The sequence below is a fragment of the Stegostoma tigrinum genome, chromosome 45 (assembly GCF_030684315.1).
Source record: "Stegostoma tigrinum isolate sSteTig4 chromosome 45, sSteTig4.hap1, whole genome shotgun sequence".
In the NCBI taxonomy this organism is placed as follows: Eukaryota; Metazoa; Chordata; class Chondrichthyes; order Orectolobiformes; family Stegostomatidae; genus Stegostoma; species Stegostoma tigrinum.
In genome coordinates, this window is record NC_081398.1 from 1,968,321 (window position 1) to 1,995,193 (window position 26,873).

Consider the following 26,873-nt stretch of genomic DNA (forward strand, 5'->3'; position numbering starts at 1 on the left):
ATTGCATGTTCTCTACGTGTCTGCATGGGTTTCCTCCGGGTGCTCTAGTTCCCTCCTACAGTCCAAAGATGTGCAGGTTAAGGTGGATTGGCCGTGGGAAATTGTCCCATAGTGACCAAGGATGTGTAGATTAGGTGCATTAGCCATGGCTGAGGGAGCGTCTTGCTGTCGGAGGGTCAGTGCTGAGGGAGTGGGCACTGTCGGAGGGTCAGTGCTGAGGGAGCGGATAAGGTCAGTGCTGAGGGAGTGCCGCACTGTCGGAGGGTCAGTGCTGAGGGAGCGGGCACTGTCGGAGGGTCAGCGCTGAGGGAGCGCCGCACTGTCGGAGGGTCAGTGCTGAGGGAGTGGGCACTGTCGGAGGGTCAGTGCTGAGGGAGCGGATAAGGTCAGTGCTGAGGGAGTGCCGCACTGTCGGAGGGTCAGTGCTGAGGGAGCGCCGTACTGTCGGAGAGTCAGTGCTGAGGGAGCGGGCACTGTCGGAGGGTCAGTGCTGAGGGAGCGGATAAGGTCGGTGCTGAGGGAGTGCCGCACTGTCGGAGGGTCAGTGCTGAGGGAGCGCCGTACTGTCGGAGAGTCAGTGCTGAGGGAGCGGGCACTGTCGGAGGGTCAGCGCTGAGGGAGCGCCACACTGTCGGAGGGTCTGTGCTGAGGGAGCGCCGCACTGTCGGAGCATCAGTGCTGAGGGAGCGGGCACTGTTGGAGGGTCAGTGCTGAGGGAGCGGATAAGGTCGGTGCTGAGGGAGTGCCGCACTGTCGGAGGGTCAGTGCTGAGGGAGCGGGCACTGTCAGAGGACCAGTGCTGAGGGAGCGCCGCACTGTCGGAGAGTCAGTGCTGAGGGAGTGGGCACTGTCAGAGGGTCTGTGCTGAGGGAGCGCCGCACTGTCGGAGGGTCAGTGCTGAGGGAGCGGATAAGGTCAGTGCTGAGGGAGTGCCGCACTGTCGGAGGGTCAGTGCTGAGGGAGCGCCGCACTGTCGTAGGGTCAGTGCTGAGGGAGCGCCGCACTGTCGGAGGGTCAGTGCTGAGGGAGCGCCGCAATGTTGGTGTTTATGTTGGATTTATGCAATCCTGTACTGCTATTGTGGAAGAGATGGGATGTAGTCCAAGCATTAGCACAGGGACAGTAAGTTCGATGTTTGGCTGGAAGGTGATCTATGGAGGAAGAGAAAGGCACTATCAAAATATAACACTTTATAAAACGATCACGTTCCCTGAGCTGAACTACAGCTGAATCAGATGGCAAGTCTATTTTTATTTCCTAAGTATCTTACCCTAAATACTGAGTGACAGTGTCTCTAATCCTCCCTGTAATCAAATCCACTTCGCTGTGACAGCCTGTCATCTCCATGTTTCTCAACCCACTTCCCATATCATTCTAGAATCCAGTGGTTGTTTATTTTTTTCAGTTACTTGCTGGGTTATTCTTGCTACATTCCCCGAAGGCAGTGCATGTGATGTCAACATTTCTGTGGGTCCATTGGGTTGTCTGTACCCAGGAGGTTCACAAGAACAATTCTGGAATGGAGTGCTAATTACAGTCAAGGCAAGACAATGAGAGGGGACTTTGGTATAACTAGACCCCCAGCCCACACATTGACTGCCTCTATGTTAGTTACTGTTCCAGTGCTCAGCCTCAGCTAACCTCATGCCAGCGTCTTCCCACTCTGCAAACAGGCACCACGGCTGGTAAACCATGGAGTGCATTGCCTCTGAGATTTGAACGCAAGGAGACAAGGAGGGGGCGAGGGTGGTGGACGGATTTGGAAGCGTGGATGTGAATTTCAAAATTGAGGTGTTTTTGCATGGACTGAAGTGACTAAACACACCAGCTACTCTTCAATACTGTAAGCGTGCACATACCACACACTCACTCCCCTAGACACACGCACTCACACAGAATCACTCTCTCACTCCCCTAGACACACACACACACTCTCTCTCTCGCTCTGACTCATTCACACACACATACACGTGCACTCTCTCTCAATCCCCTAGACACACATACACTCTCTCTCTCACTCCCCTAGACACACACACACTCTCACACTCCCCCTTAGACACAGACACAACACAGACAAACTCCCCTAGACATGCACGCAGACTGACACTCCCCTAGACACACACGCAGACTGACACTCCCCTAGACCCACACAAAACCCCCTAGACAGAGACTCATACATATACCTATAAATACACGTACTCACACAGGCAATCACACACCTCGACACATAGAAAGATAGAATATAGAACAGCAGTAGGCTGTTCAGCCCTTTGAGCCTGTTCTGCCATTGAATATGATTGCGGCCGATCATCATCCCGGTCCCCTGTTCCTGCTTTCTGCCCTATTGTGTTTGATTCCTTTAGCCCTAAGAGCTACTTATCAATTGTCGAAAACACTCAAAGTTTGGGCCTCAAATGTTTTCTGTTGCTGAGAATTCCACAGGCTGCCCACTCTCTGGGTGAAGATGTTTTTCCTCATCTCAGTTCTAAATCCTTAGACTGTGACTCACTTGGGCACATCTTTTCTGCATTTACCCTGCTTAGTCCTGTTCAAATTTAATGCTTTTCTATGAGATTAGCCCCCCCCACCGCCTTCCTTCTAAGCTGCAGGAAACACAGACCTAACTGACCCAGCCTCTCTTCATTCATTAGTCCTACCATCCCAGGAATCAGAGTAGTCAACCCTTCGCTACACCCCCTCTGTGGCCAGAACACACTTCCTCAGATAAGGAGACCAAAACTGGCACAGTTCCAATCTCTCCATCCCTCAGTTAGACCACACCTGGAGCACTCTGCACTGTTCTGATCTCCATATTCCTCGGTTAGACCACATTTGGAGCACTGTACACAGTTCCTGTATCTGTATCCCCTGGTCAGACCCACACTCAAGCATCGTGCACAGTTCCAGTCTCCATATCCCTCAGTTAAACCCATTCCTGGAACACCATGCATAGTTCCTGTCTCCATATCCCTTAGTTGGACCTACTCTTGGAACACTATGCATTGTTTCTGTCTCCGTATCTCTCAGTTAGACTCACTCTTGGAACACAGCACACAGTTCCCATCTTTGTATCGCTCAGATGCACAGTTCTGGTCTCTATATCCCTCGGCTAAACTCACACTCTGGAGCACTGTGCACAGTTCCTGTTTTCATCTGATAAAAGGTTTGTCAGTACACTGGTGCTGTCATAAACATTGTCAGGTGTGCACAAGCTCATTGTTACACATGAGCTAATGGTTTAGCAGTTGCAGGATCTAGGCTGGATCAAGATTGAACTCATTATAGTTGAATGAACGGCTGTAATTACATCAGCAACAGTGACGCTGTTCTGAGCTGGAATACAGTCTGAAGTATTTCCTTGCAGCAGTATCAGGTCAGGTTAGGAAGACTCTGTCCCAACTCCCTCCCAGGCCGTACCTACTCTGCCTCCCCCTATACAAAACCTGGGAACACCTTTGGTGACAAAATCTTTCAATCAACCTAGGAGGATGTGTGAATGAGACACCTCAGCTCGGTCTAAACCAGGCCTGATGGTCTGGGGCTGTGAAGCTACAGCCACACCACACTCTGTAAATTTTAGTGTAATCATTGTGTCTCACTGATTCGAGGTAAGACTTTGTGTGTTCTGCTCATTCTACCACTCTTCCCCCACAGTCCTCTCCCTAACGTGCCCAACAATGATGAATATAACCTCCTGCTTTAGACTGAGCCCCCACATTGTGATTGATCACATGCTGTTCTGTTGGGGATTTTATCTTCAGATATTCACACTCAGAGCACTATAGACAGTTCCAGTCTCTCTATCCCTCACATAGACCACACTCAGAGCACTGTGCAGTTCCAGTCTCTCTATCCCTCAGTTAGACCCACACTCAGAGCAATATAGACAGTTCCTGTCTCTGTACCCCTCAGTTAGACCCACACTCAGAGCACTATAGACAGCTCCAGTCTCTATATCCCTCAGTTAGACTCACACTGAGCACACTATAGACAGCTCCTGTCTCTGTACCCCTCAGTTAGACCCACACTCAGAGCACTATAGACAGTTCCTGTTTCTGTACCCCTCGGTTAGACCCACACTCAGAGCACTGTGCACAGTTCCAGTCTCTCTATCCCTCAGTTAGACCCACACTCAGAGCACTATAGACAGTTCCTGTCTCTGTACTCCTCGGTTAGACCCACACTCAGAGCACTGTGCACAGCTCCTGTCTCTGTACCCCTCAGTTAGACCCACACTCAGAGCACTATAGACAGTTCCTGTCTCTGTACCCCTCGGTTAGACCCACACTAATAGCACTATAAACAGTTCCAGTCTCTCTATCCCTCGGTTAGACCCACACTCAGAGCACTATAGACAGTTCCTGTCTCTGTACTCCTCGGTTAGACCCACACTCAGAGCACTGTGCACAGCTCCTGTCTCTGTACCCCTCGGTTAGACCCACACTCAGAGCACTATAGACAGCTCCAGTCTGTATATCCCTCAGTTAGACCCACACTCAGAGCACTATAGACAGTTCCTGTCTCTGTATCCCTCGGTTAGACCACACTCGGAGCACTATAGACAGTTCCTGTCTCTGTACCCCTCAGTTAGACCCACACTCAGAGCACTATAGACAGTTCCTGTCTCTCTATCCCTCGGTTAGACCCACACTCAGGGCACTGTGCACAGTTCCAGTCTCTCTATCCCTCGGTTAGACCCACACTCAGAGCACTATAGACAGTTCCTGTCTCTGTACCCCTCGGTTAGACCCACACTCAGAGCACTATAGACGGTTCTTGTCTCTGTACCCCTCGGTTAGACCCACACTCAGGGCACTGTGCACAGTTCCAGTCTCTGTACTCCTCAGTTAGACCCACACTCAGAGCACTATAGACAGCTCCTGTCTCTGTACCCCTCAGTTAGACCACACTCAGGGCACTATAGACAGTTCCAGTCTCTATATCCCTCGGTTAGATCCACACTCAGAGCACTATAGACAGTTCCTGTCTCTCTATCCCTTGGTTAGACCCACACTCAGGGCACTGTGCACAGTTCCAGTCTCTCTATCCCTCAGTTAGACCCACACTCAGAGCACTATAGACAGTTCCTGTCTCTGTACCCCTCGGTTAGACCCACACTCAGAGCACTATAGACAGTTCCTGTCTCTGTACTCCTCAGTTAGACCCACACTCAGAGCACTATAGACAGTTCCTGTCTCTGTACCCCTCGGTTAGACCCACACTCAGAGCACTATAGACAGTTCCTGTCTCTGTACTCCTCGGTTAGACCCGCACTCAGAGCACTATAGACAGTTCCTGTCTCTCTATCCCTCAGTTAGACCCACACTCAGAGCACTATAGACACCTCAGGTAGACCACATTTGGAGCTCTGTAGACAGTCACAGATTTAATCTTACAAAAAGCTTATCGGAGCATTGGAGCTTGTGCAGAAAAACATTTAGAAGTGGTGTACTAGAGCAAGGAGATTATACCTTTCAGAGTGAGGTAGAGCTGACGAAGGTTGATAAAGTATAGAAGGGTTTGATAAGGTAGACGTAGAGAAAATAAACCCATCGGTGATTTGAAATTAGTAATTGTAAGTTCCTGGACTGCTGTTTGAGACACAGTTTTAGTCCTGTCATACTTTGATCACTGGGTTGTCTCCTGTCATTTCAAAAACCCCAGTGTATAGTCCCTTAAACTCGGACATTCAGAGAAACAGAAGTGGAGTTTGTGTAATCTGGCCTCTCTGACTGATGCATGGAGTGCTGGCAAAACAGTGGGATGACTTTGATTTATGACGATGTTCCCTCACAATAGTGGTCTGCCCGTGAATAACATAGATCGCTATTTACATGTGGGTAGTGCAATTTCACCTGTGACGGGTGTAGCACCCAGCAGACACCCTGCTGAGTGAGATCCCTTCCTGCAGTTCAGAGGGGCCACCCTCCACCAGAGATCTGTCAGGGATCACTGGGCCCAAAATCAGCAAGTTTCGAAATTAACCATACAGTGCCTAAATATTTTCTGGGGGAGGTGCATGTGTGTGTCAGTATTTATAGGGGGGCCCCGAGGGAGGGGAAGTCTGTCAGTACTTACAGTGGTGTTCCTGAGGGAGGGGAGAGTATGTCAGTGTTTACAGGGGGGTCCCTGAGGGAGGGGGGTGTGTGTGTCAGTGTTTACAGGGCTGTCCCCGAGGGGGAGGGGGGAGTGTGTCAGTATTTACAGGACTGTCCCCGGGGGGGAGGGAGGAGTGTGTCAGTATTTACAGGGGGTCCCAGGGAGAGAGTGTCTGTATTTCTGGCAGGGTCCCTGAAGGGGAGGAGTGAGTCAGTATTTACCAGGGTGGGGGGGTCCCTGAGGGAAGTGTGTCAGACAGAGTCAGCATGGATTTATGAAACGGGAAATCATGCTTGACAAATGTGATGCAACTCCATGAAGCTGTAATTCGTAGAGTTGACAAGGGGGAGCCTGTTGATGTGATATATCTGCGCTTTCAGAAAGCATTTGACAAAGCCCCGTATAAGAGATTATTGTGTGAGATTAAAATGCACGGGATTGGGGGAAGTGTACTGAAATGCATAGAAAATTGATTGGCAGAGAGGAAATAAAGGGTAGGAATTAATGGGTCCTTTTCAAGTTGACAGGCAGTAACTAGTTGGATGCCACAGAGATCGGTGCTGGGACCCCAGCTATTCACAATATATATTAAAGACTTGGATGAGGGAACAAAATGTAACATTTCCAAGTTTGCAGATGATACCGAGTTGGGTGGGAGGGTGAACTGGTTGAGGATGCAGAGATCCGTCAGCATGATCTGGTCAGGTTGGGTGGATGGGAGAATCAATGGCTGATACAGTATATTTTGGATAAATGTGAGGTCATTCACTTTGGAAGCAAATTACTACCTGAATGGCTATAAATTGGGAGAGGGGGAGTGTGCAGTGGGACCTGGGAGTCCTTGTGCACCAGTCAGTGAAGGTAAGCATGCGGGTGCAGCAGGTGGTAAAGAAGGCAAATGGTATGTTAGCCTTCATTGTGAGAGGTTTCAAGTTAGGGTACAAGGATGTGTTGGTGCAGTTATACAGGGCCGTGGTGAGACCACACCTAGAATATTGTGTGCAGTTTTAGTCTCCTTTTCTGAGGAAGGATGCTCTTGCCTGGGAGGGAGTGCAGCAAAGTTTTACCAGGCTGATGCCGGGGATGGCGGGGCTGACGTGTGAGGGGAGATTGACTCGGTTAGGATTGTTTCCACTGGATTTCAGATAAATGAGGGAGGATATCATATAGACTTATACAATTCTGACAGGACTGGACAGGATAGAGGCAGGGAGGATGTTCCCAAAGGTGGGTGTGCCCAGAACCAGGGGTCACAGTATGAGGATTTGGGGTAGACCATTTAGGACGGAGATGAGGAGGCATTTCTTCACCCAAAGCGTGGTGAGCCTGTGGAATTCATTACCACAGGAAGTAGTAGATGCCAAAACATTGAATGTATTAGAGAGGCAACTAGATATAGCACTAAGCGTGAATGGGGTCAATGGTTATGGGGAGAAACCAGGATTAGGCTATTGAGTTGGATGATCAGCCATGATCGCAAAGAATGGCGGAGCAGACTCGAAGGGCTGAATGGCCTCCACCTGCTCCCATTTTCTATGTTTCTATGTCAGTATTTACAGGGAGGTCCAGGGATAGTGGGTGGGGTGGGGGCTCAGTGTGTCAGTATTTACACAGGGTCTCGGGGGCGAGTGTAACAGTTTTTATGAAGGGCACCTACACAGTTTTGTCCATATATACACATGGTCCTCAGGTGTGCATTTACATAAATATTTCAGTATCTGTAGTTGTATTGAATGAATGAGAGAGTGAGAGGAAGTTGGAATCTTGGCTGAACTGCTGCTGATACTGTAACCTGTTGCTGTAATGGGAACACACCTTCGGCAGTCACTGTGTAAGTATATCTATTTATGCTGTAATAGGAAAGGTGGCAGAATATAGGCACAGACATGCACAACACTCTGTGGTACAGCTGTGGCATGGATCAAAACCAGGTCCATGGTTTCAATCCCCACTCTGCAACCTGAAGTTCCATAATCCAAGAGATAATGGGAACTGCAGATGCTGGAGATTCCAAGATAATAAAATGTGAGGCTGGATGAACACAGCAGGCCAAGCAGCATCTCAGGAGCACAAGCTGATTTTCCCAGTGTCAAAGCTGAGGAAGCGCCGCTCTGTCGGAGGGTCAGCGCTGAGGGAGATGGCACTGTCAAAGGGTCAGTTCTGAGGGAGCACGGCACTGTCGGAGGGTCGGCGCTGAGGGAGTGGGCTCTATTGGAGAGTCAGTGCTGAGGAAGCGGGCACTGTTGGAGGGTCAATTCTGAGGGAGCGCCACACTGTTGGAAGGTCAGTGCTGAGGGAGTGGGCAATGTCGGAGGGTCAGTGCTGAGGGAGTGGGCACTGTCAGAGGGTCAGTGCTGAGGGAGTGGGCACTGTCGGAGGGTCAGTGCTGAGGGAGCGGACACTGTCGTATGGTCAGTGCTGAGGGAGTAGGCACTGTCGGAGGGTCAATTCTGAAGGAGCGCCACACTGTTGGAGGGTCAGTGCTGAGGGAGTGGGCACTGTCGGAGGGTCAGTGCTGAGGGAGCGGGCACTATCGGAGGGTCAGTGCTGACAGAGTGCCACACGGTCGGAGGGTCAGTGCTGAGGGAGATGGCACTGTCGGAGGGCCAATTCTGAGGGAGCATGGCACTGTTGGAAGGTCAGTGCTGAGGGAGTGGGCACTGTCGGACGGTCATTGCTGAGGGAGCGCCACACGGTTGGAGTGTCAGTGCTGAGGGAGCGCCGCACTGTCGGAGGGTCAGCACTGAGGGAGATGGCACTGTCGGAGGGTCAGTGCTGAGAGAGCGGGCACTGTCGGATGGTCAGTGCTGAGGGAGTGCCACACGGTCGGAGGGTCAGTGCTGAGGGAGCGCCGTACTGTCGGAGGGTCAGCACTGAGGGAGATGGCACTGTTGGAGGGTCAGTGCTGAGAGGGCGGGCACTGTCGGAGGGTCAGTGCTGAGGGAGTGGGCACTGTCATAGGGTCAATTCTGAGGGAGCACGGCACTGTTGGAAGGTCAGTGCTGAGGGAGTGCTGCAGTGTCAGAGGGACAGTGCTGAGGGAATGCTGCACTGTAAGGGTGTCATACTGAGGGAATGCTGCACTGTCATGTTACTCAGTAACAATAAATCCCTCAGCAGGCCTGTTGTGTCTTTAGTTTCTTGATAGGGTCCTGGTGCACCATGTGATGAGGTCAGACAGGAGGTTGTCATTCTCTGAGCTTGATCGTTCAGAGTGGGACCTCTTGGGAAAACCTAACAAAGATGATCCCCTTGAGCGTATCACTGATGGGATCCTGGTTTTTCTCCATTCCACTTTCTTAGTTTTTCTTCCCCTTCTGCATCCTTTCTCTCTCCATTTATTCAACCCAACCCTCCTTTCACTGCTTTTCTGTCAATGAATTAAGTTGAATTCAAGGAGTGGGTTCTCATGATGGTGCATTGGCAATGCCACTAGGCTAATGATCCAGAGGCCAATCCTCTGGTGACACAGGATCAAATCCCACTGCATCCACTGATGAAATTTAAATTCTCTAAATAAATCGGGAACGTAGGAACATTCTGTGACTGTAACCAAAAGGGTAGTTATCACTTATAGAGTTATACAGCACAGAAACAGATCCTTCAATCCAACTTGGCTGTGCTGACCAGATATCCTAAATAAATCTAGCCCCATTTGCCAGCATTTGGCTCATATCCCTCTAAATCCTTCCTATCCATGTTCCCATCCAGATCCCTTTTAAATGCTGTAACTGTACCAGCCTCCACCACTTCCTCTGGCAGCTCATTCCATACACACACCACCCTTTGTGTGAAAAAGTTGCCCCTCGGGTCCCTTTTAAATCTTTCCCCTCTCACCTTAAACCTATGCCCCTCTAGTTTTGGACTCCCCCACCCTGAGGACTATTCACCCTATCCATGTCCCTCATGCTTTTATAAACCTCTATAAGGTCACCCCTCAGTCTCCAACGCTCCAGGGAAAATAGCCCCAGTCTATCCAGCCTCTCCCTGTAGCTCAAACCCTCCAACCCCGGCAACATCCTTGTAAATCTTTTCTGAACCCTTTCCAGTTTCACAACATTCTTCCTACAGCAGGGAGACCGGGATTGAATGTTGTTGTAAAATGAAACCCTGTTTGCCTCACTCATGTCGTACAATGAAGGAAATCTCCTAACTTTACCCAGTTCTGAAGAACGTGGTGACTGGATGCAGGATGTTGACCTTGCTGTCTCTCTCTCTCTCTCTCTGCTGCCAAATCTGCCGAGTTTCTCCAGCAATTTCTTGTGTCTGTTTCAGATTTCCATCATCCGAAGTCTTTATTGCATTTTAGTGCTTGCTTGGTCTGTGTCTACATGTCACTCCAGACCCCAGTGATTCGGTTGACTGATAACTACTCCATGACATGGTCCCAGGGAGACACTCAGTCTAAAGGGAAATTAGGGATGGGCAGCCAATGTTAGGCTTGTCTATGATTATCTGACCTCAACAAATAACCTTTAAAAATCGTGATTTCCTTCTGCCTTCCTTCAGTTTATTCTCAGTCTTTTAACGTTGCTAAAGAGGTTGAAAGGTCAGTTCTGTTGAGAATTCTTGATGTGTATCAGCCCCCGACATGTTAGAGAGCAAAGCCTGTTGTGAGCTCGGTGGTCTGTAAGAGGTTGTTTATATGATGCTTCATTGCAGCAAAATCTCTCCTGAGGACTTGCTTTAATTTTAATGTTTGAATGCTTCTTCCTAAGCCATGGATGCATAGATGTCATGTTCCTAATCATTGCCCAGAGTAACAGCTTAAAGGGAAGAACACAGACAGGAGAGGCACGCAACGTTCAAAGACACAAAAATTCATTTTATTTGCCTTTCCAAAACTCAGAGTTCTCGACCGTGTCCAGGTCTAACGCATCCTGACGTGAGTGATGATAAAGCCAGCATTGTCATTGGGAATTCTGCTCTGTGTGAAGCTGGGCAGCTGTCAGAGGCTGGAGGAGTTATGAATGGCACTTTGGTGAATGATTCCAATGTTGTGAGTGGAACTGGACAATATCAGGGAAATGGCCATGTCCACAGAACCTGTCACTGTATAACACTGGGGCACGGTACTGGTGGGGGACGGGTCTGTCTCTGTATAACACCAGGGTATAGTACATGTGGGGACAGGTCTGTCACTGTGTAACACTGGGATACAGTACTGGTGGGGACGGGTCTGTCACTGTATAACACTGGGGTACAGTACCGGTGGGGACGGGTCAGTCACTGTATAACACTGGGGTATAGTACGTGTGGGGTCAGGTCTGTCACTGTATAACACTGGGGTGCAGTGCCGGTGGGGATGGGTCTGTCACTGTATAAAACTGGGGGTACAGTACTGGTGAGGACAGGTTTGTCAGCATATAGCACTGGGGTACAGTACTTATGGGGAAAAGTCTGTCGCTGTATAACACCAGGGTGCAGTACCGGTGGGGACAGGTCTGTCAGAGTTACATAGAATATAGTATCAATGCAGACAGGTTCCTCAATATGGTTGACAGATGTCAGCCTTACACAGCCTACAGTATCAGTGGGTACAGTATTGGTGGATACAGCTCTGTCAGTGCTACTTGGGATGAAATACGGTAGGGACAGGCTACTCAGTTTTACACATTGTATTACAATATTTGTTGGGTCAGGTCTGTCAGTGTTACACAGGGTACAGTATCGATGAGGACAGGTCTGTCAGTGTTACACAGTGTACAGTATCGATGGGGACTGTTCTATTGGTGTTACACGGGGTACAGTATCGATGGGGACAGGTCTATTGGTGTTGAACAGGGTACAGTATCGATGGGGACAGGTCTGTCAGTGTTACACAGGGTACAGTATCGATGAGGACTGGTCTATTGGTGTTACACAGGGTACAGTATCGATGAGGATAGGTCTATTGGCGTTGAACAGGGTACAGTATGGCTCTGCCACTGGATTACCTTAGGCAACCATTTAGAGTTTAGGAAGCAGTAGATCGCACAGGGTTGAAGCACATGGATGCAAGCATCAGTTTTTCTGAGACACCCCCCAGTGACAATGCTGGAATTCACACATGCAAGTTTCTGTTTGGTTCAGAAAGGTACAACAGCTTATCTAAGGGGCAGATAAATGAGAATTGGGTCAACATATACAGAAAATTATCAATGGTTCTGATTGGTTTTTGGAGGCAATGGCCAGGCATGTGGGGCGGGGGGGTGCCAAAGCTCAGTTCACTGAAGAGTACTGAAGGCTTCCTAAAGGAAACGATCTGCTCAGTGAGCCTCAGGAGTAGGAGTTTTGCGACCTTCGCAACGGGGAAGGGGCTGAAATTATGTTGGGGCCGATTTCCAGAATGAGCTGTCTCAGTTCGATCAGACTTGTAATTTCCCAAGAATGCACTTGTCGTTTCTGTGGTGCTGCTGTGTTTAGCACTGCTCCCGCACAGTGCCAGGGACCTGGGTTCGATTCCACCCTCAGGTGATTGTCTGGAGTTTGCATATTCTCCCCGTGTCTGCACGGGCTTCCTCTGGGTGCTCTGGTTTCCTCCCACAGTCCAAAGATGTGCACGTTAGGGTGGATTGGCAGTGCTAAATTGTTCTGTAGTGTGCAGGGATGTGCAGACGAGATCGGTTAGCCATGGGAAGTGCAGGGTTACAGGGAGAGGGTTGGGCTGCTCTTTGGACGTTCAGTGTGGATTTGGTGGGCCGAATTGTCTGCTTCCACACTGTAGGGATTCTATGATTCGATGGGCTGAATGGCCACTTCCTGTACCAGCACAAGAGCAGACAGTGAAATTACCCAAGAACTGTCCCAAAAAGGCAGAGGGACACAGGGTGAGCTGGCCTTCAATACCTGAGCTAGTATTGAGCTGTACTGGAGTTTGGGACATGAGACTGTGAGGATGGGAGATGTAGGCACAGGAAGTGGTTGGGAAAGGTGGGAAGGTGAAATTGGGGAGGATCAGGGAGGCATCTCTTCATCGTGTGTCTCTTCGTGGGAACATCATCTTCATCAGCTCTTCGCCAACCCCCAAACCAAACTCTCTTCATCAATAATCTCTGAATGTCTTCTCCTCACATCCTCGATGCTGGTCGTGAATATCAGATAGGGGGCATGTGTTCTCCATGCAACCACCCCCACACAACCAGAACGCTAACAATGCACCTCCCCCCCCCACCTAAGTCTCTCTGGTGATAGAACATTAGCAAAGAAAGATAAACTATTTCCTCTCAAGAGTGGGGTTAGAGGAGGGCTAAGTCAGGACAAGGGCTGGGGTTGATGTTACGTTAGAGCCAATTAAGTCTTCACATGTAGCCTTGTTGGGAAAAAGGTCATCACAAACTCAGGGACCATGATGGAGAAAAGTTGACATCCAACTGCATGATGGGAGAGTTCCAAGGTCCTGAATGACCTCCTCCTGTTCCTAGATTCCTACAAATGGTGTCCCCAACCATGGGCCTACCTTTAGCTTTTGAAGAAACAACAAGTTAGTTTGGAATTCAGGGCTAAAAGGTCTCTCAAACCTGCGTTCACTGATGTCAGAGAGAATATCTTACAAATCCATGGTGGGAAATGACTCATCATTTTGGGATGCATTCATTTTTAAAGTCTATGGACATACAATCTGAAACCGAACGAATTATATTATATAAAGCATACATACACACATCTATATATAATATATGTACATTTTTACCAAACATTGGTGCTGAAGAAAGACCATTTGATGTAGGAGCAGTGGTGGGACATTAGAGGCACATGCTGGCCTCCCAATATCTACGTTCCTAGCAGAGTCCTTGGTGGTTTGAGATCTTCCCTGATGATCCACATTGTGGGATAATTCAAACAATGGAATCCCATGACCACCACACACACACCCTCCCCACCTCCACCTACACATCCCCATGTATTATTTTCCTAACTAATAGTTTGGAGACTGACAAAATACTTTTCTCTTGACTACCCGCTGGGAAAAATGCCATCTTGTGAAGTAAATTTTTTAAAAATTTATTCATTTATGGGCTGTGGACATCACTGGCTGGGCCCAGCATTTATTACCCCGTCCCTAGTTGCCCCCTTGAGAAGGTGGTAGTGAGCTTCCTTCTTGAACCACTGCAGTCCGTGTGCTGCAAGATGACCCCCCCATGTCCCTTAGAGAGGGAATTCCAGATTTTGACCCAGCCACAGTGAAGGAGCAGTGATATATTCCCAAGTCAGGCTGATGAGTGGCTTGGAGGGGAACTTGAAGGTGGTGGTGTCCCCATATGTCTGCTGTTGTCCTTCTAGGTGGAAGTGATCATGGGTTTGGAAGTTACTATCTGAGGATCTTTGGTGAATTGAGTCATTGGAGTCTTGCGTTTTACAATTCATGATTGTTGGGCAACCTAATTTGTCCGGTTGTGAATGAGGATTGGAATGAATGGAGGTGAATAAATGCAAGAGGTGTATTTAACAACAGCGAAAGTGAGAGACAGACTAGACCCTTGGGCTCACTGTGATCAAGCCAGGGCTTCAGGAAGTGATCAGACACTGGGTTGAAAACCAGCCACAGTTAATAAAACAGAGTCCTCAAATTCAGATTGTACTTCATTCCAAACTTGTTCACTGGGACTGAGTTCATGTGAGGGCCTCAGTCCCGGTTTACCACATGCGCACGCATGCACACATCTTACAGCAAAAATGGAGCAAATCCTCATAGAAAAGATGGTGAGAGGGAAGAACGGAGGTGATAGGTGGGCAGAGGTGGGGTATTGCAATTCCCATGAATGCTGAATCCCATTTATGAAGGACCCAAAGTATTAATGTTGACTCTGAGGTTGCACAGCCAAATTTACAAAGACTGGGGCACCCCAGCAAGGCTGGAGAGGCATGAAGAATGTGAAACTTTGCACATTTTATTTACATGATAAAAACAAGCCTCTGGATTAGGGTGCAAGAGGGGCCAGCACTCTTAAGGGTCAGAAAATTGCAATGGTGTTGATTCAGCTTTCCCATGGATGGGTCGGGGGGGGGGTAGTCTTGAACTCTTTACATGGGACATGATCTTCTTGGTGCTGCGTCAGTTTCCTTCAGTGTCTGTTTAAAGCTGGACTCTCGGAAGTATAGCCTATGAGATGGAGTTCAAATCCCGCTGTGCTGTAGAATGTGCTGTTCTCTTCTGCCTACCTTTTGCTAGGTTTCATCTCCCCAACCCCAAACCCTAACCCCCCCCCCACCCCACTGTACTCCCACCTGCCCAGTAAGTACATGTCCAGTGCAAAAAGGTTTAAGAGGATCCCGATCCACCTGAGCCTATGTTGAGTGTGAAGACCACCCGGCCGGCAAATTTGTCTCGCTCATCGTCGTTCTTCACGTTCGAGCTGTAGACTTTGCACTCAATGTTGAGGTCCATGTTGTTTGTTACGTTCACAAACTTCACGGCTACCAAGGGCTGCGTATAGTTCACCTGCTCGACAAAGAATGCAAGGTGTCAGGAGTTGCAACGAGATGAGGAACTTTTTTGTCCGGGTGGGTAGTGAATCTGTGGAATTTTTCAAAAAAAATTCATTCACAGGATAGTAGGAACTGCAAATGCTGGAGAATCTGAGATAACAAGGTATGGAGCTGGATGAACACAGCAGGACAAGCAGCATCAGAGGAGCAGGAAAGCTGACATTTCAGGTCTAGACCATTTCTGAAGAAGGGTCCAGGCCCGAAACCTAAGCTTTCCTTCTCTTGTGGTGCTGCTTGGCCTGCTCTCTTCATTCACAGGATGATGGCTTTGCTTGCCAGGCCAGCATTTATTGTCCATCCCTAATTGCCCAGAGGGCAGTTAAGAGGCAACCACAATGCTGTGGGTCTGGAGTGACATGTAGGTCAGACCAGGTCAGGATGGCATGCCTCCTTCCCTAAAGAGCATTTGTGAACCAGATGGGATTTCCCCCCAACAATCAACAATGGAGTCATGGTCATCGTTAGACTCCTAATCTCAGATTTTAATTGAATTCAAATTCCACCACTTGCCCTGCTGGGATTTTGAACCTGGGTCCCCAGAACATTACCTGGATCTCTAGATTAACAGTCCAGCAATGATACAACTAGGCCAATTTACAAAGACTGGGGCAACCTGGCAAGTCTGGGGAGGCATGAAAGATGTGAAACTTTGCACTTTTTTTTAAAATATGACAAAAGCAAACTTCTAGATTAGGGAGCAAGAGGGGCCAGCGCTCTTAAGGGTCAGAAAAACGCAATAGCACTACATCAGCATTCCTGTAGATGGGAATCCATCTCCCCAAAATTCTTTACTGCGGTGGGCTTTTGAGGGTGGATCATTAATTATGTTTAAGATCAAGATAGACAGATTTCTAATCAGTAAGGTAATTGAGGGTTCTGGGGAAGAAGTGAGAGTTGAAGATTCCTAGAGCAACCACTGAAATGCAGAGCAGACTAGACAGGCTGAGTAGCCCACTTCTGCTCGTCAGACGTGCCCATCGGATTTTCTGTGTCCCTCTGATTCCAGTCATCATCCACGTCTCATCGCTCCACTGTTGGCGGCTGTATCACCAGCTGCCTGGGCCATGAGGGATCAAAATACCCTCTTCACCAAACCTCTCCACATTCCCCTCTGTGTCTCTCTCAATCCCCCCTTCACTAAACTTCTCCACATGCCCCCCCGTCTCTTTCTCTCAATCCCCCCTTCACTAAACCTCTCCATATCCCACTCCCTCTCTCTCTGTCCTTTAAGAGTCTCCTTAAGATCTGACCTCTTTGACCGAGCCTCTGATCTAACTCAGAGTTAGATTCTGTCTGACAGTCCTACGAAGGATCCTGGCACTAAATTGTTTCCATAGTTCTCCTGTATGTATTTAAGGGGAAATGGGCAAAGGGAGACTAGGGGCTTTATGCATCATTGCAATGCTGTTAGGCACACCCATTGGTTCCCGCACTAAATGCCATCCCTATGTTGGGACAAGTTGAGGGGTCACTTGACGTGGTGTCCATTGGGGCAAGGTAAACCAGCTACACATTTTACCAACACCCCACCCCCCCCCCCGCCACCTACTCCTGTTGTCACCATGAAGTCCCTGCATGTGCTGACTCAGGGGAGTTACAAGCATTCTGAGGAAGGGTCACCGGACCCAAAACGTTAACTCTTGTTTTCTCCTTCACAGATGCTGCCAGACCTGCTGAGCTTTTCCAGCAACTTTGTTTATGTTCCTGAGTTACAAGTCAGTTTACTCACATGTGCCTTCTTTCCATAATATGGGAAGTACATTAGGTCCAAGGTCCCATTGGAAGGGAAATACTGGAGTTCGTGAACTTCGTTGTTGTCTTTGGTCTAAATCAGGAAAAGGTATTTCAATAACTCGTTTCCATTGGCCGAATCCAATTCAGAATTCACACATAGTTGGGTTGCAAGAGCTCAGCAAACAGGCTTCACAAATTTGTGGTGGAGAGAGAGCGAATGAAAGAGAGTGTGAGAGAGAGAAAGAGTGAAAAGGAGTGAGAGAAAATTTGGTACACTTGCCTTTATTGTTCAATGCATTGAGTGTAGGAATTGCGAGGGTCATGTTGTGGCTGTACAGGACATTGGATGGGACACTATTGGAATACTGTGTTCAATTCTGGTCTCCCTGCTATAGGAAGGATGAAACTTCAAAGGGTTCAGAAAAGATTTACAAGGATGGTGCCAGGGTTGGAGGGTTTGAGCTACAGGGAGAGTCTGAATAGGCCCTGGAGTGTCGGAGGCTGAGGGGGACCTTATAGAGGTTTATAAAACCATGAGGGGCATGGATGAGACGAATAGCCAAGGTCTTTTCCCCAGGGTGGGGAGTCCAAAACTAGAGGGGCATAGGTTTAAGGTGGGAGGGGAAACGATTTAAAAGGGACTTAAAGGGGCAATTTTTTTCACACAGAGGATAGTGCTTGTAGGGAATGAGCTGCCAGAGGAAGTGGTGGGGGCTGGTACAATTACAGCATTTAAAAGGCGTCTGGATGGGGACATGGATAGAAAGAGTTTAGAGGGATATGGCAAATGGGACTAGCTTAATTTAGGATATCTGGTCAGTATGGACGGGTTGGGCTGAAGGGTATGTTTCTGAGCTGTACATCTCAGTGACTGTAAGTGTAAGAGGAAGTGAGAGAAAGAGAACGAAAGAGAGACTGTGAGTATGAAGAGGAGTGAGAGAGAAAAAGAGTGAAAGTGAGTGTGAGAGAGAGAATGAAGGAGAGTGGAGGAGAGCAAAAGAAAGTGAAAAACCAGTGAGAGTAAGTGAAAGGGAGAGACTGAATGAGAAAATGAGTGAGAGAGAAAGACGAAGGGACAGAAAGAGAGAGATGGACACAGAGAGAGAGGGTGGCAGGGAGTGAATGAGCAGATGAAGGGAGAGAGCATTATGAATGACTGATTTTACTTTTTGGATTGAATTATTGATGCGGGAAAATCACCCCCGGTTTTTTTGCGAAATAGTGGCCGTGGGATATTTAATATCTGGCTGAGACTGAGGGACCCTCTGTAACACCTCCCTGGAACATTGCTCCACTGTCATCGGCAGTTCAATCAAGTTGTGGAACACTGGTGGTTTTGATGCACTATATTTGACCCAATCATCACCAACTTTCATGTTCAAGAAATAATATCAAATCCTTTTCAATCCCATCACCATCCAAGATCTCAGTGCTCCTCCGATTCCAGCCTCTTGACCATTGCCCCTTTCCCATCATTCCATCGTTGGCAGCTGTGCCTTCAGCTGCCTGGGCCCTGGGCTCTAGAATTCCCCTCCCTAAATCCATCCATCTCTCTCTCTCTCTCTCTCTCTCTCTCTCTCTCTCTCTCTCTCTCTGTGTCTCTCTCCTGTTCAGAGATATTGCTAGCAATTAACCTCTTGGACTGAGATTTTGGTCACCTCTTCTAATACGCCAACCACTCCACCCCTACTTTCTTGTTTCTGCAAAGCATCCTGGGGTAGGCCTTACTAAAGTTAGGGCTCTGTCTAAATACAAGTTATTGTTTTGGAAAGTTCTAAACCATCAAAGCACCCCTGAAAAGATCCGAGGATCTCTGGCTGGTCCATGTTACCCCTTGGATGAAGGTCTGCTGTTTATTCGCAAGGTGCAACAGTGGATTAGGCCAATTCTGTACCTCGTTGACACCAGGGGACAGCTACAGGAGCAACAGCAAGACCCTAGGGAGTTAAAGCGAAGAGGGTTGGCATTGGAAGAGCAGGCAGCATTGGTGGAATTGGCTAGACTCTACGGAATAATCTAGAAGCCAACACCAAGTTCTCCCCACCCCTTGCTCATAGACTTAACGAAAGGGTAGATATTCAGACCCCAATGATCTGCAGGTCAAGGGTCAGCTGCTCAGGGAGGGATATACTGCATAGGGAGGGAGGATTCAGTGATTCATCATCGTAGCAAGACAGCTTTCTATGAGCTAGTGTCTTCCACTAATGTCCAGGCACCTTACCCACTCATTTTTCTCATTTTTTGCCTACGATGATCCAATAGAATGGACGGCAGAGGGGATGAAATGAAAGAGAGAGATGGTTAAAATGCGTTCAGCTTAGAAGCTGCTGCCTGGAGTAACGGCGAATGTGTCAGGTGCCCAGGACTCTACCAACCAGCCACTGACCTTTCCTTCACAGGACACGTACGGGGTCTTCCCTTCTCCAGGTAGGAACCCGATAATCTGAAAAGAACAATAAAAAAAAGTGCGAAATCTTGTGCACTTCCATAGCGCCCTTCTCGGGACGTTCACAGTCGGGGAAGCACTTTTGCAAGTGTGGCCATTGCTGCGGTGCGGGAAGCACAGCAACCAACTTGCTGATAGCACGTGCACTGAGATCGTCAACAGATATCCTATTTTATCGATGGGTGAGGAATTAATGTTGGACCCCAACGCAGCAGGGAGAGCTTAATCTTGCCCTTTCTTGAGTGGTGGTCATGGGATCGCTTGTGAGGACAAAAGGGATAAAACATCTTAGTCCAACACTCAGACAGCACAGTGCTCCCTCAGCGCTGGCCCTCCAACATGTGGATCGAGGGCTGTTGGACTAATTAGATAGCTAGTTCAGAGTGCAGACAGAGATATAATGGGCTGAATGGTCTAATGTCACGCTGATGTATTTTATGACAAAACATAAAGAGATGGAAAAATCTGTATGTAATGTGATTTGCTTTAAGTGGTATGCGCTACTTAATGGCACAGTCAGTGAGCAATGTGTTTTATTCCCTTTATTCATTAATGGAATGCCTGACCAGGCCAGCATTTATTGCCTATTCCCAATTGCCCAGAGGGCAGTTAAGAATCACCCACATTGCTGTGGGCCTGGAGTCACCTGTAGGCCAGACCAGGTAAGGATGGCAGTTTCCTTCCCTAAAGGACATTGGTGAACCAGATGGGTTTTCCCCCCAACAATTGACAATGGATTCACAGTCATTGATAGATTGTTAATTCCAGATATTTTATTGAATTCAAACTCCACCATTGGCTGCGGCAGGATTCGAACCCAGATCCCCAGAATGTTATCTGGCTCTCTGGATTAACAGTCCAGCGATAATACCACTAGGCCGTTGATTCCCCCATGGGGCAAGTGGGGAGAAGAACCTGAATGTTTGTGTGAAGGTGACAGAGTTTATTGAGAGAGTCAAGATTAGCAAAGCATCTTGGCTTCACAAGGAGGTACTGAGCTCATGGTATTCCAAACCTTTGTAAAGTCCAGTCTAGGCTCCATCTAGGGCAGTGCGCCAAGTTCCAGTTGCCTCTGCTTGGGAGGGACTTTGAGGCTGCAAGGTGGGATTCACCCGAACGGTTCTTAGCTCGAGGTAAGTTTAGTGCCAACTTGAGGTTGGAGAAAGTCGACGTTGTTGTGTTGGAGTGAAGGTGGTAAACAGGAGGTTTGACTGAACGGGTATAAAATGGCAATGATTATTAAGAAAGAAAAACTGTCCCCATTCAGTGATCCTGCAAGATTTAGGGGAGACAGATTGAAGGTTTTGGGACAAGAATGACCGTGGTGGTGGTGGAGGGGCAAGAAATGACAGAGAGTTGCAAATAGAGCCCAGTCCATCATGCAAACCAGCCTTCCTTCCAGTGGGCAGCACAGTGGCTAGCACTGCTGTCTCACAGCGCCAAAGACCTGGGTTCATTCCACCCTCAAGCAACTGACTATGTGGAGTTTGTAGGTTCTCCCTGTGTCTGTGTGGGTTTCTGTCGGGTGCTCTGGGTTCCTCCCATAGTCCAAACATGTACAGGCTGGGTGGACTAGCCATAGAAAATGCAGGATCATAGGGATAGATAGGGTGTCTCTCTGGGTCGGTGTGGATTTGATAGGCAGATTGGCCTGCTTCCACACTCGGGATTGTATGACCCTGTCTATGCTTCAGTTTGGCAGACAACACAGTCAAAGACTCCTCCCACCCCGATTATAATCTCTTCCACCATCTTGCATCAGGCAGAAGCCACAAGAGTTTTGAAAACATGTTTGAAAACAGATTCAAGAACAGCTTCTTCCCTGCTGTTACCAGACTTATGAATGGGTCTCCCATATTCGAGTTGATCTTTCTCTGTGCCCTGTCTGTAACACCACGTTCTGCATTCTGTACTATTACCTTGATGTGCTTATGTAAGCTATGATTTGTCTGGTTAGCATGCAAAGCAACACTTTTCTTACGCATGACAATAGGGAGGCAAAGGCCAAGTCGTATTATCGCTGGACTGTTAATCCAGGGACCCAGGTTCGAATCCTGGAACGGCAGATGGTGGAATCTCAATTCAATAAAAATATCTAGAATTAAGAATCTAATGATGACTGTGAATCCATTGTTGATTGTTGGGAAAAACCCATCTGGTTCAATAATATCCTCTGGGAAGGAAACTGTCATCCTTACCTGGTTTGGCTGACATGTGATTCGAGACCCACAGCAATGGTTGACTCTCAACTGCCCTCTGGGCAATTAGGGATGGCCAATAAATGCTGTCTGGCCAATGATGCCCTTATCCCATGAATGAATAAAGAAAACAAATAAATTAAATTTTCTTTACACAGCGAGTGGTAATGACCTGAGGTGGGGTGGGGGGGGGGTGCGGTGGGGGGGTGCGGAGGGAATGGTTGAAAAGTGATCTCCATCGGAAACTGAATTGGGTGGGATAATAAAGTGTGAAGCTGGATGAACACAGCAGGCCTAGCAGCATCTCAGGAGCACAAAAGCTGATGTTTCGGGCCTAGACCCTTCATCAGAGAGGGGGATGGGGTGAGGGTTCTGGAATAAATAGGGAGAGAGGGGGAGGCGGACCAAAGATGGAGAGAAAAGAAGATAGGTGGAGAGGAGAGTATAGGTGGGGAGGTAGGGAGGGGATAGGTCAGTCCAGGGAAGATGGACAGGTCAAGGAGGTGGGATGAGGTTAGTAGGTAGGAAATGGAGGTGCAGCTTGGGGTGGGAGGAAGGGATGGGTGAGAGGAAGAACAGGTTAGGGAGGCAGAGACAGGCTGGGCTGGTTTTGGGATGCAGTGGGTGGAGGGGAAGAGCTGGGCTGGTTTTGGGATGCAGTGGCGGGAGGGGAAGAGCTGGGCTGGTTGTGTGGTGCAGTGGGGCGAGGGGACGAACTGGGCTGGTTTAGGGATGCGGTGGGGAAGGGGAGATTTTGAAGCTGGTGAAGTCCACATTGATACCATTGGGCTGCAGGGTTCCCAAGCGGAATATGAGTTGCTGTTCCTGCAACCTTCAGGTGGCATCATTGTGGCACTGCAGGGCTTGACTCCTGCAATGCCACAATGATACCACCCGAAGGTTGCAGGAACAGCAACTCATATTCCGCTTGGGAACCCTGCAGCCCAATGGTATCAATGTGGACTTCACCAGCTTCAAAATCCCCACTTCCCCCACTGCATCCCAAAACCAGCCCAGCCTGTCTCTGCCTCCCTAACCTGTTCTTCCTCTCACCCATCCCTTCCTCCCACCTCAAGCCGCACCTCCATTTCCTACCCACTAACCTCATCCCACCTCCTTGACCTGTCCGTCTTCCCTGGACTGACCTATCCCCTCCCTACCTCCCCACCTATACTCTTCTCTCCACCTATCTTCTTTTCTCTCCATCTTCGGTCCGCCTCCCCCTCTCTCCCTGTTTATTCTAGAACCCTTTCCCCATCCCCCTCTCTGATGAAGGGTCTGGGCCCGAAACATCAGCTTTTGTGCTCCTGAGATGCTGCTTGGCCTGCTGTGTTCATCCAGCTTCACACTTTATTATCTTGGATTCTCCAGCATCTGCAGTTTTCATTATCTCTGAATTGGGTGGGGTGTTGGTGTTGAAGGAAAATGGAAGGGGCTATGGGATCAAGTTGCTGGGGGGGCGCGTAAGAAATTGGCTGGATGGCTCCACGGAGAGCCAACGTGGGCGAGACTAATCGATTGGCTTCCTGCTGTGCTATAGATGGCTCAATTCCGTCACACGAGGCTGGTGGGAATAGTCTTGGAGAATCTCTACAGTGTGGTAGCAGGCCAATCCACCCCAACCTGCACATCCCTGGACACCATGGAACAATTTAGCATGGCTAATCCACCCTAACCTGCACATCTTTGGACTGTGGAAAGAAACCAGAGCACCCGGAGGGAACCCACGCAGACACGGGGAAAACGTGCAAACTCCACACAGAGGGTAGAATCAATCCCAAATCCCTGGCACTGTGAGGCAGCAGCACTAACCACTGAGCCACCGTCTCACTAACTCACCTTGTTCATCTTGACGAGGATGCAGGGTTTCCCTTCACTGTATCCATACGTCTTGTCCTCTAGCCCCGAGCACTTGCCCAGCATGGTCCGGTTGAATTGGCAGGACCGCTTTGGGGTATTCCGAACGTCCCCGCTGTCCTCTTGCAGGTAATACGTCCCTGGCTTGCACTGGACATTGTTTGTAACCTGGACGCTGTCATTATAGGCTGGAGGAGCACAGAAAGGTTCACCATCAGATGTCTGACCGCTGGAAGACCACCTCTTTCCAAATGTTGGAATGCTGTGTACAAAGATTAGTGAAGGGGGCACTGAGCTATACTTCGGGGTAAATCCTCTTCCTTGTGTTGGGGTTGACCTGATGAAGGAGCAGCATTCTGGAAGCTTGTGATTTCAAATAAGCCAGTTGAATAATAACCCAATGTCCTGTGCCTTCTGACTTTATATTTAAGATAGTGTAATGGGTATTATCACTCGATTATTAGTCCCGAAACTCAGCTAATATTCTGGGGACCCCAGGTTCAAATCCTGCCCTGGTATTGGTGGTGAATTTCTTTTTTAAATCTGGAATCCAGAATCTACTGGCAACCATTAATGATTGTCAGGAAAAGTCCATCTGGTTCACGGATGTCCTTTGGGGAAGGAAACTGCCACCCTCACCTGGTCTGGCCTACAAGTGACACCAGACCCAGAGCCAGTGTGGTTGGCTCTCAACAGCCTTCAGAAATTTCGCAGCAAGCCGCCTAGTTCAAGGGCAGTTAAGGATGAACAAAAGATGGCTAAGCACATCTCATGAGTGAAAAATAAAGTCCTTCTGTCCACATCACCTTTCTGTCCACTCGAGTCAGAAGCTTGCCTCATATTAGAGAGAGGGATTGCTGATGATGAATCTACTGAAGGCAGAAAGTGTAGGCCAAATGGCCTCCATAAACTTCTAGGATCTTGTGATAGGCTTGGCAGTGAAAAGGGCCAGAGAGTGAAGAGGGGTAAAGCCCGTGAGTGTTGCTCGCAAGGTTTACTCACAGTCCAGGTACGCGTCGAGGGCTTGGACATGTGTCTGCCACGTGCTTTCCTCTGTTACGTTGAATGTAACAAGTAGGCTGTCGGTCCTTGGGCGGATCATCAGACCTAGGAGAGGAAACTCCATTGGTGATATGCTTGCCACAAACTGTTCCAGATGGACATCTCTTACCATAATGTGACCATAAGAAACAGGATCCTCCTCCATCGTTTAGAATCACAGATTCCCTGCAGTGCAGAAGCAGGCCAATCAGCCCATTCAAGTCCTTACTGACCTTCTGAAGAAGATCCCATCCAGACCCACCTCCCTATCCCTGTAACCCTGCATTCCGTGTGGCTAATCCACCCTAACCCACACATCCCTGGGCACTATGGGACAATTTAGCACAGCCAATCCACCCTAACCTGCACATCCCTGGGCACTACGGGACAATTTAGCACGGCCAATCCACCCTAATCCACACATCCCTGGACACTATGGGACAATTTAGCACGGCCAATCCACCGTAACCCACACATCCCTGGGCACTATGGGACAATTTAGCACGGCCGACCCACCCTAACCCACACATCCCTGGGCACTACGGGACAATTTAGCACGGCCAACCCACCGTAACCCGCACATCCCTGGGCACTATGGGACAATTTAGCACGGCCAGTCCACCCTAACCCGCACATCCCTGGACACTATGGGACAATTTAGCACGGCCAATCCACCCTAACCCGCACATCCCTGTGCACTACGGGACAATTTAGCACGGCCAATGCACCCTAACCTGCACATCCCTGGGCACTATGGGACAATTTAACACGGCCAATCCACCCTAACCTGCACATCCCTGGGCACTACGGGACAATTTAGCACGGCCAGTCCACCCTAACCTGCACATCCCTGGGCACTATGGGACAATTTAGCACGGCCAATCCACCCTAACCCGCACATCCCTGTGCACTACGGGACAATTTAGCACGGCCAATCCACCCTAACCTGCACATCCCTGGGCACTACGGGACAATTTAGCACGGCCAATCCACCCTAACCCGCACATCCCTGGCACTACGGGACAATTTAGCACGGCCAATCCACCCTAACCCGCACATCTCTGGGCACTATGGGACAATTTAGCACGGCCAACCCACCCTAACCTGCACATCCCTGGGCACTATGGGACAATTTAGCACGGCCAATCCACCCTAACCCGCACATCCCTGTGCACTATGGGACAATTTAGCACGGCCAACCCACCCTAACCCGCACATCCCTGGGCACTACGGGACAATTTAGCACAGCCAACCCACCCTAACCCGCACATCCCTGGGCACTATGGGACAATTTAGCACGGCCAACCCACCCTAACCTGCACATCCCTGGGCACTATGGGACAATTTAGCACGGCCAATCCACCCTAACCCGCACATCCCTGGGCACTACGGGACAATTTAGCACGGCCAATCCACCCTAACCCGCACATCCCTGGGCACTACGGGACAATTTAGCATGGCCAACCCACCCTAACCCGCACATCCCTGGGCACTACGGGACAATTTAGCACGGCCAACCCACCCTAACCCGCACATCCCTGGGCACTATGGGACAATTTAGCATGGCCAACCCACCCTAACCTGCACATCCCTGGGCACTATGGGACAATTTAGCACGGCCAATCCACCCTAACCCGCACATCCCTGGGCACTACGGGACAATTTAGCACGGCCAATCCACCCTAACCCGCATATCCCTGGGCACTACGGGACAATTTAGCATGGCCAACCCACCCTAACTCGCACATCCCTGGGCACTATGGGACAATTTAGCACGGCCAATCCACCCTAACCCGCACATCTTTGGACTGTGGGAGGAAACCAGAGGAAATCCACGCAGACACGGGGAGAATGTGTAAACTCCACACAGTCATATGAGGGGAATCAAACCCAGGTCCCTGGGGCTGTGGGACAGCAGAACTAACCACTGAGCCACCGTACCGTCCCACAACCCAGTAAGATCACAACTGACCCGTCACTTCTCATGTCCACTTCAAGCCCTTTTCCCTCTGACCCTCTATTCCATCCTC

The 26,873-nt window shown here is 49.2% G+C and overlaps 1 protein-coding gene and 1 long non-coding RNA gene across 4 annotated transcripts in view; one reads left to right on the top strand and one right to left on the bottom strand.

Moving 5' to 3' along the window:
* LOC125448827 (uncharacterized) overlaps positions 1-24,837 on the top strand; it is a 44,125-nt gene extending 19,288 nt beyond the window's left edge. The window contains exons 2-3 of the long non-coding RNA XR_007246780.2: positions 19,564-19,728; positions 23,486-24,837. This is a non-coding gene — a long non-coding RNA (uncharacterized LOC125448827). The remainder of the gene's footprint in view (positions 1-19,563; positions 19,729-23,485) is intronic.
* The window catches only part of atp1b2b (ATPase Na+/K+ transporting subunit beta 2b), a 35,455-nt gene continuing 19,518 nt past the window's right edge, over positions 10,937-26,873 (bottom strand). The window contains exons 3-8 of one of the 3 annotated variants that reach the window (XM_059642590.1): positions 24,805-24,909; positions 23,785-23,990; positions 19,688-19,744; positions 19,523-19,546; positions 17,297-17,392; positions 15,283-15,520 (exon numbers count right to left, since the gene is read on the bottom strand). In XM_059642590.1, the coding sequence (XP_059498573.1) occupies positions 15,341-15,520; positions 17,297-17,392; positions 19,523-19,546; positions 19,688-19,744; positions 23,785-23,990; positions 24,805-24,909 (668 nt within the window). In that variant the 3' untranslated portion in view covers positions 15,283-15,340. Of the gene's footprint in view, positions 15,521-17,296; positions 17,393-19,522; positions 19,547-19,687; positions 19,745-23,784; positions 23,991-24,804; positions 24,910-26,873 lie in introns of all 3 variants that reach the window. The other 2 variants (XM_059642591.1, XM_059642592.1) reach the window with 2 other exon arrangements.